Source organism: Silene latifolia, chromosome 3 (genome assembly GCF_048544455.1).
Source record: "Silene latifolia isolate original U9 population chromosome 3, ASM4854445v1, whole genome shotgun sequence".
Classification (NCBI taxonomy): domain Eukaryota; kingdom Viridiplantae; phylum Streptophyta; class Magnoliopsida; order Caryophyllales; family Caryophyllaceae; genus Silene; species Silene latifolia.
In genome coordinates this window covers 146,628,529-146,642,579 of record NC_133528.1, presented here as the reverse complement: position 1 = coordinate 146,642,579, position 14,051 = coordinate 146,628,529, and the positions used below count along the sequence as shown (strand labels likewise).

Sequence of the window (14,051 nt, the reverse complement as noted above, 5' to 3'; positions counted from 1 at the left end):
ATGAAATAACCAAAGAACAACCAATAGACAAGACAAGTAATAACATTCATTCAAATTAATTACTCCTACTCCGTAATACTCCTACTCCGTAACAGATAATAAATTAACTTAACACTAAAATTTCCATGATAGACTCATAATCATTTAACAACTTTCTATTTCTATAACAATTGATGGTTCCTAATATAATACGAAGTATTAAACTAAGGAAAAACAATAACTTATTCGACAAAGAAAAGTAATACTCCGTAAATAACAGAGAGTAAAGTAGTGATCATGTTTGCTTTTTTGGGATCGTAATTTCGATGGTCGCTTGGTGGTTCTTAAAAGTCCAGTAAATCTGTCGTCTCTCAAAGTCAGCATCGCAAGGCAAAGAACCTTTGATTATATCAATCCGCCAATATGAATTGCGAAAGCCTTCGGGCTTCTTTTGATACACCAATATTTCAATTTGATTGGTATATTCAAGTTTGAGTGCATCTACTTTCTTGATGCGATATGAACGGTATTTAAGTAGATACAAATATTTATCACCTAAATCGGCCGCCATTCTTGCAATAAAATACTCCCCCTGTTTCGGTCATTCGTTATCTATTGTATTTAGCACAAAGACCAAGAAAATGCAAGTGACCTGAATGTCTAACAAAGCAATATAATATTAGTATCCCATCCACTTGCACACTACCTTTTACACATGAAACTTACCAAAAAATAGAAATAGATTACAATCCTCATGAATATCCCCGACAACAACGATACGGAAAGATGGAGTCATAGAGGATCACAAAGAACAACCGTTCCTTTTCTAAGTATCCTGACAGTGTAGAGAATATTAATTTGAATGAATTGATTGATTGTGAATATTATTGATAATAAGGGATGCTTATATAGCAATAGCAAACCTATTGTAACTAGATATTCCTAAATCGTATAAAAAACATATGACTTAGAGTATCTAAAGATAATTCCAAAATCTCTCAAAAAAAAAAAAAAAAAAAAAAAGGATAATTCCTAAATCTATATGGAGTATATTCTTAGACTATCACAATATTATCATATTATGAATCTCAATATTACCATATTATAAATGGTAATGTTTGCTTCTTGGTAGAGCTGATCAAATGGCCCAACCCCAATAGCCCTACCCGGCCCGACCCGATTTTTTGAAGGGCTTGGGCCTTTAGTTTTGGCCCCAAAAAGCCCATGGGCCGGCCTAAAAAGGCCCAAAATATTTTGGGGTCGGGTTTGGGCCAAGCGTTTGGCCCAAATTTTGGCCCGACCCGGCCCATATTTATTAATAATGAATATTTTTTCTAATAAAACCTATTAAAGTAGCGTTAAAGTTATACCCAACTCTTTACAAACTCAAGTATATTTTTTTAGATTTATAAAACAAAGTATAAATAACATAAATCATGAGTATCTAAGAATGCATGATTAAGCATTCTAAAGTGGCGATTTTTGTCATTATTTTATTTTAGATAGCAATTCATATGCATTTTATCATATTTTGTGCAATTTTATACACTATGTATGTTTTAAAAGTTGTAACTGAAGGTATTACGCTAATTATTTCCTAGGGTAAGTCGTAAATTTTAGGGCCTGAAAAAGTCCATTTAGGCCCAAAAGCCCGCATTAGCCTATAAGGGTCGGGTTTGGGCCTGCTAAATAAGCCCACTCATCTGGCCCGACCCGGCCCGACCCACACAAATGGATCGCTTTTGTTATAAAGGCCCGGCCCAAGCCCGCATTGGCCCGGCCCATGATCACCTCTACTTCTTGGTTGTTTTCGAACTCCATATTTTCGCATTGACTAATGGTACAGGCCCTGGAGGCTACTACTATCCATTTAGTTCGAATCTAAGTCGATTGTAACTATGTCCGGTTTAGTTTAGAATTTAAGATAGCCATGAAAGACTGCTATTATAGATTTAGTTTGAATTTAAGCTGGTTTAGTTCATTTTTTGGACTAATACATTGAGACTAAACTGATTATTGACGTGAAGCAGTGATTACTAATGCAATTCAAAGAAATTTATGTTATCATTTTCCCGCCAAAATGCTCAAAAACAGGAAACCAATAATTACAATTTAAGTCATCTATTATATTTTCATTAAAATTAATCTTTTCATCAAATTAATTATTTTCACTAAACTCTAAAGTATAATATTTTTAAAAAATATAATAGAATTGATATAAAATTATAAATTATTAAATCTTTTATTAGATGATCAATTGACTCCCATTCCATATAAAAAACAAAACTATAAATCGTTGTTATTAGTTTCGTGACAAAAAAAAATACATTAAAACTCATTAGCTTTATGCTATAAAAATATTTTCGCTAAAATATATTTCAATTCATTACTCAATTTTCTTAACTAATTTTCAGTTCTGACTTTTATTATCAAAGCAAAATACAATGATAAGAAATGTAAATAATTATAAGGTATCAATATTATATAAGTTATTTTATAAAAATATTAAACTTTAAGTACCGTGCAGGCGTGCATGTATTGCACGGATCTAAACTAGTTTTTTACCAATAATTTAGGCGGACTCCTGCTGATATGAGCAAGTATGATCTGAAGCTGCACCAGTGAGGAAATAATAAGACAGGCTAAAACATGCCTACTAAATACCATATAGAAAAAAATTGTACATGCGTAAAGCCGTAAACATGTCAATCTCAAACAATTATGATTTCTACGCTCAAACCTGAACCTGCATTGTGAATTAGCAACATCTAGTCTTCTACATCTTAGTCATCTAAACGGCCCCGCTAATAGATATTATATACTATTTACATTATGTGAATTTTCTACCTTACTCGTTCAGTCAATCGGGCTTTGGACCATACAGTGTATATACAACTCAGAACAAATCATTCAAACGCGATTGCCATGAAGTTGTCGTCGTCTAATAAGGTATCAACGTCAATCATATCATCTTCAACTTCAACGGGTGCAATTTCTGCGCGACTTAAATTGCTGCCACCAGACTGCGGCTGCAAAACAGTATGAGTATATCACGCAATATGCCGGGAAGGAGAACAAGACTGCCACTAATTATCTACATAGTATCGTCTTTGAAAATAAAAGTGCCAAAACCTACAACGTATGAAGCTCTATATACACAGTCAAGTTGAGAAAACGAGAAAATTGTGCTGATCAAGGTCCAGTATCAAAATCCACCATATAGTGTATTAGTTCAAAAGGAAATAGGGAAAAAGAGGGAAAAAGAAAGCAAAATAGGGAAAAAGAGAGAGAGAGACGGAAAAAGATCCTTTCTTAATAGTAGAGAAGGAGCAAATTCTTTGATCTCCTTTCTGCGACAAGAGCAAGAACAATATGTTTTAAGAAACAAATTCTCTAATTTTTCCTATTCATTGGTATGCGACAAGTACTTGGATTGTTGGATGTGGTCGTCGACTAAATGTGATAATAATTCTGGACCAACTGCCTATAAATCTGATATTTGAAAAACTAACACAGCACCATGCAATACACACTTGTAGACATGGCCAAAAAAGAAATGACAAACGGCACTCATGCCTAATTTTTATTGTTTCGCACTTTCACAAAAGGGGTGTACTTATCATCAGGGACATTAGCAGGTTCCTATTAGAAAAAGGTAATGATATAACACATATGATGATTGAGTTGCGTAAGTGATACCTGATTTTTCTGGAAACCTTCTACTGCAGTTAGGAGCCTCCTATACTGCGCTCTACCCTCGGGATATTGGACCATGGACTTCACCCTAACAAGGGCTTTCTGTAGCCGTTCCTCGGTTTGCTTTCTTCCTTTCTTGAGATAATCATATTCATCATCTTCTGGAGGCTTAATTTCGGGGACGGGTGCTTTCAGTGCTTCAGAACGGAACCCACGTAGGCCTGTTCCTTTTCGTCTCCATCGTAAAATCACTTTCTCCAGTATGCCCACTGACCAAACAACTGTCTTGTATCGTTTCCTAACCTGATGACCTCTTACATGGGCCTTCGAAAAGAGTCATATTAGTTATGCACTTGTGCTACACGAATATAAAGCGTGGCTAATTAAAAACTTCAAATTTCATTTGTACTCCATAAAACCCAAGAAAATATATACAATCCCCCAAACATCAAAGTCAATGATCATATACCACATGCATACGGATTGCAAATGATGTTACATTCTTTGACCACAATAAACACCACCATCCCATTGTCTCAACTTTCAGATCCCGTAAATGGCAATGTAAGGGCGAATCAGATAGAAACATCTTTACCCAAATAACCATGTATTTAAGATAGAGAGGCTGTTTTAGAATAACCAATAATGAAAATTGTGCAGAGAAATGTGTAGAATGATCGCTATATCACAATAAAAAGTATAGCAACCAATTAAGATAGCCATTTACTTTCTTCCCCTCAAAAGTAAAAACAAGATTCATATCGTAACAAATCATTTTTAGTTCTAGAAGACAGATGAAAAGCAGCAGGCTACTCAAGAATGGACCAAGATAACACACCTGGATTCTAACAACCCTTTCGCGGATAATTAAAAATTCTCTTCTCTTCTTCCAACCACGGTACTTCTTTTGAATTTGAACTGCGGCAGAATGAACTAGCTGATCAGAATTACCATGCTTCGGAATCCTAGATGATAGAAGTGAAAGAACACGTTCATCCATCAGCAAAGACTCGTCATCACCACCAGTATCACTAATTTGCTTCCTCTGGAATGATTGCATTCTGTAAACTTGGTGAATGCGACCAGCAGCTTGAGTGGCATTACGAACTGCTGCCAATGAGTCCTTCAGTGGCAAGTCTGACCCGTCACCTTCATAGGCTGGTGTTGCCATCTTTTCTCTTAAAGTTTGTACAGCTTTGCCTATAGAATTTGCCAGAGTAGCATCCACCTTTTGGTCACCCATAGTGAGAGTCTCTAAGTGTGCAGTCAAAGAATGCTCTGCAAGGAAACCAGATATTCCTTTGTATCCATTAGCTGAAGCCAGGTCTGCCGCTGTTCTACCCAAAGGAAACTCTGGTGACGGATCTATTACAGCTCCGGAGAAAGCACCCAGAGAAACCAGGAGGGCAACCGTCTTCTCTCTGAAATTCATGAAAGCAACATATGAATAACTGCACTATCTACTGAGATGTGTTATGCAGACACGCAAGATCAATAGAGGTGAACACTTTTTTTTTGCTTTAATCGCTTATTGATATCATTATTAATATTTTCGACTGCTTTATTTATTACTTTTTATACTCATTTTTTTTAGTATTTTTTTTTTTTTGATTGGATAATGCCGACCCCAAATCATTTTGGAATTAAGGCTCTGATGTTGTTGTTGTATTTTTGATTGGTTAATAACTACAGAGTACTTACTTATTTGTAATTACTGATTCTTTATTCAACTCCTTTTGAAAGCAAAATGCACATTTGTATTATTTCTTTATCTTTAGTCGTATAAAGAGTGCTTACTTCTCTCTTCCCTAATTTCCTCGATCACTGGCGGTTTCAAACGATGATTAGTGGCAGAGGACCCTAAAACACTTTGGGATTAATGCTCTACTGTGTTGCAAACATTTTTTCGCTTAAAATGGAGTGTCAAGTGTCATACCAAATGTCGATGCGCATTCAAGAGTTTTAGGTACGATTTATCAAAGCCTTAACAACCTCAATCTCAACAAAAGTATGTTATTGCAAAAACTACAGCGAGCCTACACTGCATATAGGTAATTCATAGAAAATGATCAATATAGTTATAGATCACAATAGGATATAAGGTTTACCTGCCAAAAGATGCAGCCCAGTGGAGGGCTGTCCAACCATTAATGTCACGGAAATTCACACTCACACCGGCTGCTAAAGTAGCTGGTATGATCCAATCATAACCAAGTGCTGCAGCTAAGTGCAGCAGCCCTTGTCCCTCTTCATCCAGTATATTAGGTCCTTTCCCATCTTCACTCACCTTGTCAAGTAGCCAAGAGAGCAATTTTTCCTTCAGATGATTTTCAACCCCTAAGCACAGCTCATCCTCCATTAACAAAAATATTTTATTCACAACTGGCTGTTGCTTGATATAGTTGCTAGCATCCAAATTGCCAGAAGATCTCATAGATAAAAGCCTTTCTAGTTGGAGAATAAGTTGTTTCTCCTTCACATCGTTAAAACTTGCGTTTCCATTGTTGCGATCTTGACTCTCTACCAGAAATTCAAATTCTCGCACTTGACTACAAGCACATCTATTGGAACATGTAACATAGAATGGGACTCGGCCAACATTGTGTGGTGGGGCATAGCAACACAGAATGCCATTTCCTAGAACATCAGCAGGCACCTCCACTTCCCCAAACATACATGACCAGTTATACTTGGAGACTTTCGATGGGCTCACTAAAAATCTTCCAGAGATAACAACCTACAATATCATGCAAACAGAAACACGGTTAACAAATATATAAATCATTGAAAACTTGGCAAACCAAGTCTTCAACAAGCAGAGCAACATCCAAGAATCATACAGCAAAACTAACCTTGGTTTCCGTCTCCATGGAAGCGCAGCTTGGTGAAAAGTCATGAATGTCAAAAAGCTGATCTTGGCCAATTGAGGGACTCATTGAATAATTCTCCATTGAGGGATCATCTACATCTGTAGCTGTTTCAATATTCGGCCATGACAGATTGGAAGATGACTTCAATTGCAAGTCATCCACACCATCTAGTTCCTTCGTCATCCATTTAGAGAAACTGTCAACTTTCTGCAGTCCCTCCTCTGCCCGAAGGCTTCCAAGTATTGGTTGCTTTGCAGCCACAGAGGTGATCGAAGTATCTGGAAATTCCATACTTGGAGGTTCTACTAGATTGTTCCTCTGATAAACCAAATCACATCATTAGACTGCAATCATTAAAACTTTGAGACATTTGGGATATATAATTGGTGTACATAAATGGATCCGCAAATCCGCAATACACAAATACCCCTCAAAGACCTTACAGTGGACATAAGCGATAGCCACGGCACTAAAATCATATTAATATGGTGGGCAATGTACAGATAGAAACTAGCCTGCAAATCACCCATTTCAAGAAAGAGGGATATTTATATATGATGATCTAGAGATAACCACAGTTCATCATACTTTGAGTCTACATACTTTAACAGTGTTTTCACATGAAAATACATCTACTTAGCACTTTAGCAGCCGTGAATAGAGAGAAAAGCTTTTCTTTGGACTTGAAGTAACTGAAATAAGAGATCACCTGTGTAATGTATGGAGCTACAGATCCTCCTGAACTTGGCTTTATACCAAAGCCAACATCTAAAAGTTGACTGAAAGTTCCATTATAATCATCAGTGTTTCCACCACCAAGGAGAGTAGAAGGAATAGTAGCGGGTTGAGAAGGTAGAACTCCTGAGTCTTTTGTACACTGCTCAAATACGTCTTCCCAGCTCTCCAAATCAAGAGCTCTTAAGTTATCTTCATTATTATATCCACTGCCGTTTTGAGGAAGTGCCACATAATTTAACCCAGGAGCCGAGAGCTGCACGCCTTTATAATCATCTGAACCCCAAGAAAATCAGAGAAGAAAGATAAAACACATCTGAAATAAATTAAAGAAGCTGTTCTGGAAATGAGAAGATGCTGAAACATACTGGTAGTAGTCAGAAAGTTAGAGCTCATTATGCCACCCATCTTGTTGTTTTCAAAATTATCTTCAGCAAGAGGGAAGTTCATAGATGCTGCGTACTTGGACATGGCTTGGTAATTATCCTCTGCACCATGGTGTAGTATCAATGCAAGCTTGATGAATCAGATTTAAATTGAAAACTCCAGACAGACACCGAGACACGGGTCATTATAATAGGAGTGCTCTTATCAGAAAAGCAGGACAAAAGAGGTGAGAACTACTACATGGCTTGAAACTGCATTATAAGGAAATTGGACAAAGAACTTACCTGATTCAACGTCATCATTGTAGCTAGTTGAGACACTACTTGATAATGAGCTGCACATTGGAGAACTTGAACGTACTGGTTCAACCTCTCTAAGGCTACTCCTGTTGCCCTGCTTTTTGATAAAATGGAAGGAAAAAGAACATGAAAAGATGGTAAGCGCTCAAACAATGATCTTATGAAACAAGTTCAGCTACATAATGTAAGCCTGACGATGACATAAAATCAGAAGTAGGTGGTCAGATAACCAAAGTAAACCTGTAAGAGCACTCTAGATTTGCCTATTGATTTGTTTACCTTCATTTTTAGCATAAAGACTGAGAAAGGATGATCAAATAATTTTGCCTATTGATTTCAATGACAAGTGGACGAAGTGGTACAAATTGACTGTTTAATCTTTTATGTAAGTGAAAGATCAGTTTACAGATTAAAAGCATTTTCCAATAAAAAGGTTAAGAAAAATGGACAAACACCTAAATATGGAATAGGTAGTAAACAAATGACCAAAAGGGGGGGAGTACTTTGCATAGATGTTAGAAACAGAATGACCTCAAGTATCTAACTTTATACTAAGAATGACCTAAAGTACGTAACTTCATACTACGAAAAGGTTACAAGAATGGATGCGCTACTGACAGGAGAAAGGAGAAGGAAACCGAACAGAGAGAGAGTTGTGTAAAATGTCTTCTTCCAGAGAAAACGGGCATCTCATAGTCTCATACATAAATTATCTCAGGAGGGGCAAGAAATTGTTAGTTATTAACAAGCCACGCAGGCTTAGATTCTTAGAAAACTGAACTTTGATATAGCAATACATATACACCCTAGGATAAGTTTTAAGCTTGTTTTCACATTTATGCAGGCACTTATCTCCTGCCTTCCACGATTACATCAGAGGGAAAGGAAGCCATTGCAGATGCCCTTACACAGTCGCTAGAAGCTAGCCATCAATGAACTAAATGTATTCACAGAAGCTGATGATTAGACATATGACAACCGCACACCGATTATTATGGTGTCAATGCTGAAGATGAAAGCACTATGTTGTCCTACCAAATCTCCATTACATGTACAGCACTTAAAGTCCTCAACAGGTCAATGATGAGCATGACACGCTAATGATGAGCACAAATACAGCAGCAGCGAAATTGAAAAACATTTTTCAAAAAAAGATTCGTCATCTAACATGGAGTTTCTAATTTGTTCAAGCTTGCCTTAGCTTACGCTAAAGAAAAATGAAAATTAAATACAACTCTAGAGAAACATCCATACAAAACAACAGATTTAAAGACCACTTGACCAAACCCTTGAACCGTTGAAAGAGGGAGAAATAGAAAACAAAAAAAAAACGTACCTTAACTGTCAAGTAGTGCACAAAAACTATATGCATGTAGTCCCTGAAAAATCATTTAGCTTTGTAAGAAACAAGTATATAAAGACATCTCAAACAAAAATACTTGCTCTATGAAATATGAGCATGTCATGAAACAGAAGTCTAAATTAACTACACATACTCTTCCAGCAACCAGTAGCTGCGCCTTTGAAAACATTCATTATCTTCACCATGGGCATAGTAGCAGTGTAACACATCAACACTTCCAACCTATAATTGAAAACGAGATGAGATCTCTAAGTTTCATCCTGACAATGTTGCATATTAGTCCAATAACGTAAACAAGCCATAAATTCAAGTATTATAACTACATTTCTTCTGATTTTCCCTTTTTTTTTTGTTTCGTAATAAGAGAGAAAAACTTCTAGTGAATAGTAAGTTGACTTGAACCTTATGGATTGATCAATTAAATCATGGAAGTAAAATTCACAGATAAATAAAAAATAGATAAAAAAAAGACACTCATTTACAGCTTACTTTTAGCTTTTCATGAGCTTCCTTCACTGTCTTTCCATCCTTTTTCTTTCTCCAATTGTGGCCATCCTTCCTGAAGTACCTCAAAACCTTCCGATCAAAAAGAAAGAGTGAGCCACCTGAGAAGAATGTGTGCATGTCACAGAACAGTTAGCATCATGAAAGAAATAAGAACTGACAAGACGAGTCTTTACAATACGTAAACATATAAAATTATACATAGCGACAAATAGATGAACAATAAACATCCCAATAGAATTCCATGACTTGGTAACTCTAAAGTTTAGGCACTTATTAAAGTATATGCATTATGCCATTATATATTGTTATTGTGGCATATCACATATTCGTCATTTTGACGCTTCCTTTGAGATCGCAGGCTCTTTGTTTCTTGGCCCCTCTTGCCCTTAAAATTTTCCCACGATTCTCCTTCCACTGTCCACAAACTAAGGTATCGACTTCGCATTAAGCGTCCAAAGGGCCGTAGAGGTTTCAGAACAGCAAAGTTGAATGAAAACTGAGCAATTTTTTTATTGAAATTGATTCATATAAGAGTTTCAAGGGCAATCGAGGACCTAAACCAGTGTCGCTAAGTAAAATTAAAAGCATGATATCAGAAGATGGCAACACAGCTAAGGGGACATGACACAAGATACACGGTATAAAGAATTTTTATTATAAGAAAATAACATGGCTTACGCCTAGGTACATACAGATCATTTATGCTAGATACCAAGATAATTAAACTATGCATCATATTTTATTTTATTTTCATCTACAAGCCTACAGCTAAAAAAACTTGCATCAACAGATAAATTATTTGGGATACGGGTATTTGATTCATTTACTAACATACTGCTCATTTCAGATTTGCACCCCAACTTTTCAATGCAATCATTTACCATAAAATAATATCAGACTCGGCTAGAACTCTATGAAGACATTAACTATGTAATTATCGCGTGTATCACTTGTAACTTTGTGTCACATGCACCAAACCACTTTTTACCAGGCAACATCTTCTGCAGACACAGATGCCATCACTCCACTCAGCTCCTCCACCTCCCAAGACCCCTCCCTTTCCGAGAAAAATGGATGCCTAGGGGAAGAGGCAATTCTAGGGGGGTACATGGGTTCACCTGCACCCCACAACCCAGAAATATATATTTTTTCGTTTAATAAAGTATCAGCTTAAGTTGGTTGGTTTAGTGGTTAACCATGTATTTAGTGTGCAATAGGTTGTGGGTTTGGGTTCGACTCCCATTACTAACAATTTTACTTCTTTTTTGTTTTCCACACATAAGCTAATACAAAAATGGGCCCAATGAAAATTACCCTTCAATACGAAATAGTAAGCTTTTGCTTTTTTCTACCCATTAAATTGGTTACATGATTAAATTTAACTTTAGATGTTCAAATTTAATTTCCGCACCCTCTATATCGAGATCCTAGAATCGCCACTGCCTAGGAGGCTCAAGAGTCCCTCTAAGAAAATATACAATTCCTTTAGATATGCGTGTATGCACAACAATGGAGATCAACTCATGACAGCTCAACTCGACCAAAAGTCAAACATGAGAAAACCAAGAGTCTAACCTACTGACCTATTCGTTTATTTTACTCCTACGCTTACATATCCAGTTAAGATGAAACAATGTTCATAACCAAGATAGTCGATCACTAAGATGTGAAACGGAATTTTTCCAAGAAAATCTAAAGGAACTTCTATTATATACAAGCTTGAATGACTAGAAATTAGTCACATAAACAGATGAAGACATTATTTGTACAGCTTGCTCTGATCTCTTCAGAACTGATAGCAACCAGAATAACACACAAATACTACTACCTCAACACGCACATAAAGGCAGGAATTTAAAGATGTTAACTACCAAAAGTTTTAAGAAAATAGGTAAATAAAGCTGGTGGATCTTACTTGGAGGTAGGTTTGGCGGCTCTGAAGAAATTTGAAACTTCTGGTAATGCCTCAAAATTTCACAGATTTCAGCCGGTCGCAACCACCGATGTTGAGCTTCGAGCTGTAACTGCTGTATATCTATTTGAGTTAAGAGGCCAGTCAGCAGACATCGATTAAGCATTGATTCCAAAAATCAATAAATAAATGTCAAATAATACAACATAAAATTCATCACAGGAGTCTTTCAAGAAAATTATAATATAATAATAACAAATTTAGTTTGCTAGAAATCAGAACAAGTTTTTATCACTACAATGTAAAATTGTAAATTATTTGCCCAAAATTTCCCCTTTCTTCTCAAGAAGCACTTCCATTATAAATCGACAAAACAATACACTATTAGAAATATCGGGCAAGCATCTTCATGACCAACAAAGCACAGAAAACCAAATATGAAGACTTTCTAGCAGAACAACTTGGATTGCAACCGACTAAGACAGCACTATTCTCATCAAATGCATTTCCTGATCAAATGCAACACAGAACTTTTACATGCCTAAAATGGAACTCCGGAAGAAAGCAACTACCAAGACTCACAAGTACCAAAAGCGTGTGTCAATGCTAAAGCCGGTACTTTTTCCTGGGGGATCCATCATCATTGCAGAATACATTCTAAACGACTAAAACGAGTGCAAGACCTTGAAAATAATTGTTTTCCGAAACTACCAGAAGAGTATCAGTATGACATCTTACTCTATTTAGGAAATAGCTCACTAATAAAAGGTAAGACGACGGAACTATTAATGCAAAGAAGGCACCGGAAACATAGTACAGGCTAAACTTAGAATTCCAACATAAAAAACATTGAAATAATTCAAAGTAACCAGCAAAACACCAAAAGAACATGTAATCGGTCTGAATGACGACGTTAAGGCACAAAAATTTCGCTAAATTCAGCAATCAAGTATACACAAAAGAAAGATAACAAGAATATTTACTTCAAAATCGAGCTAAATTTAGAATTACACTGAAAGAACAAATTAAGTGAGAAAAATAAATCAAATTAAGCAGCAAAACAACACACAGCACATAATTGAGCAAGAAAATACACTAAAAATAGCAATTGATTATACACAAAAGAAAGATAACAAGAATAATTACTTCAATTCGAAAAATAAATCAAATAAATTATAACAAAAGACACAAGATTCACAGTTCGAGCTAAAATTAGAATTACGCAGCAAAACAACAAATTAATTGACAAAAATAAATCACATTAAGCAGCAAAACACTAGAATACACTCAAATTAGCAATCGAACACTCGGAAACTAAATTAAACAAGAATAATCACTTCAATTAAAAGCATAAAAACCGAAGCGAAACAAATACACAGCAATAAATTAAAAATAATTGCAAAAAAAAAAAAGTGAAAAAAAAAAAAGTTCACACCTAAACGAATACCAGGAGTGAGAGATCCTATATCCGCCATGAACACGGCGACGGAGACGACGATGGAGGTTGATTGAAGGAAGAATGGTGGTTAGGGTTTAATTTAGATATTATTAAATTAAATTAGGTTTTAGAGAGAGAAAGCGATCGGAAAACGTAAAGTAAGAAGTAAGAAGGAGAAGAAGACAGAAATGTGAAAGGAAAGAGATAGTTATGGGGGTAAAAACAGAGGAGAGAGAAAGGAAAGAGGGAGGAAAGAGAGGAAAAAAGAGGAGTAAGTGTGAATGACTCTAGAATTTATAGAATGGATAGATGGGGTTAGTTGGTTCAGGGGAGCTGGTGAGGTGTGGAGTGGACTGTGTGTTGTTTGGTCAGCTTTTTTAAAAGGAAGGTGATCTCAGATTTTGAGCACTTTAGGATTTTGCACCGGCACAATAGTGTGGGATGTTGGGAATGGGAATCGAGGATTTTTTTTTTTTTTTTTTTTTTAAGACAACGATGTACTATTATTATATTATAAAATAAAACGGAAACTACATTCAGTTCTGTTACAAAGCCAACTTGAGAAACAAAACGGAATCGAGGATTATTGGTGTAACACCCCCTCATACCAAGGTGCCTTACCAGGACCACCCTACCATGAAAGTGCGTTACCATCTCGGTTGCCCGAGGTTAGTACATATCAAAAGCGTCTGAATTGAGCACTATTATTAAAGTACTATGAAATGTAAAGTTTACAATATCCAAAACCAAAGACTGTTTAACAAAATACAACTTCAAAGTCTTAACATTAAAATGAAAATCCACTAAGACTCAGACGGTGATGCTATGACTCGTGGTGGCAAATCTCCCAAGATAATCCCCAAGC

The 14,051-nt window shown here is 36.1% G+C and overlaps 1 protein-coding gene across 4 annotated transcripts; it reads right to left on the bottom strand.

Annotated features, from left to right (window-relative positions):
- Positions 1 to 2,606: 2,606 nt before the first annotated feature.
- On the bottom strand, positions 2,607 to 13,632 carry LOC141648330 (calmodulin-binding transcription activator 2). Of its 4 annotated transcripts, none has more exons than XR_012545990.1 (13): positions 13,184 to 13,455; positions 11,752 to 11,871; positions 9,819 to 9,934; positions 9,463 to 9,551; positions 9,303 to 9,345; positions 7,952 to 8,060; positions 7,649 to 7,768; positions 7,255 to 7,556; positions 6,528 to 6,863; positions 5,784 to 6,412; positions 4,514 to 5,096; positions 3,249 to 3,999; positions 2,607 to 3,128 (listed from the first exon to the last, which is right to left on the bottom strand). XR_012545990.1 is itself a non-coding variant. In XM_074456887.1 (13 exons), the coding sequence occupies exons 1-13, from the start codon at positions 13,221 to 13,223 to the stop codon at positions 2,886 to 2,888; spliced, it is 2,931 nt and encodes a 976-aa protein (XP_074312988.1). In that variant the 5' UTR covers positions 13,224 to 13,632; the 3' UTR covers positions 2,607 to 2,885. The 4 variants fall into 4 exon arrangements, 3 of the variants coding, with proteins under 3 accessions (XP_074312988.1, XP_074312987.1, XP_074312986.1); XM_074456887.1 differs by having other exon boundaries at positions 2,607 to 3,008; positions 3,679 to 3,999; positions 13,184 to 13,632; XM_074456886.1 differs by having other exon boundaries at positions 2,607 to 3,008; positions 3,679 to 3,999; positions 7,952 to 8,063.
- Positions 13,633 to 14,051: the final 419 nt, after the last annotated feature.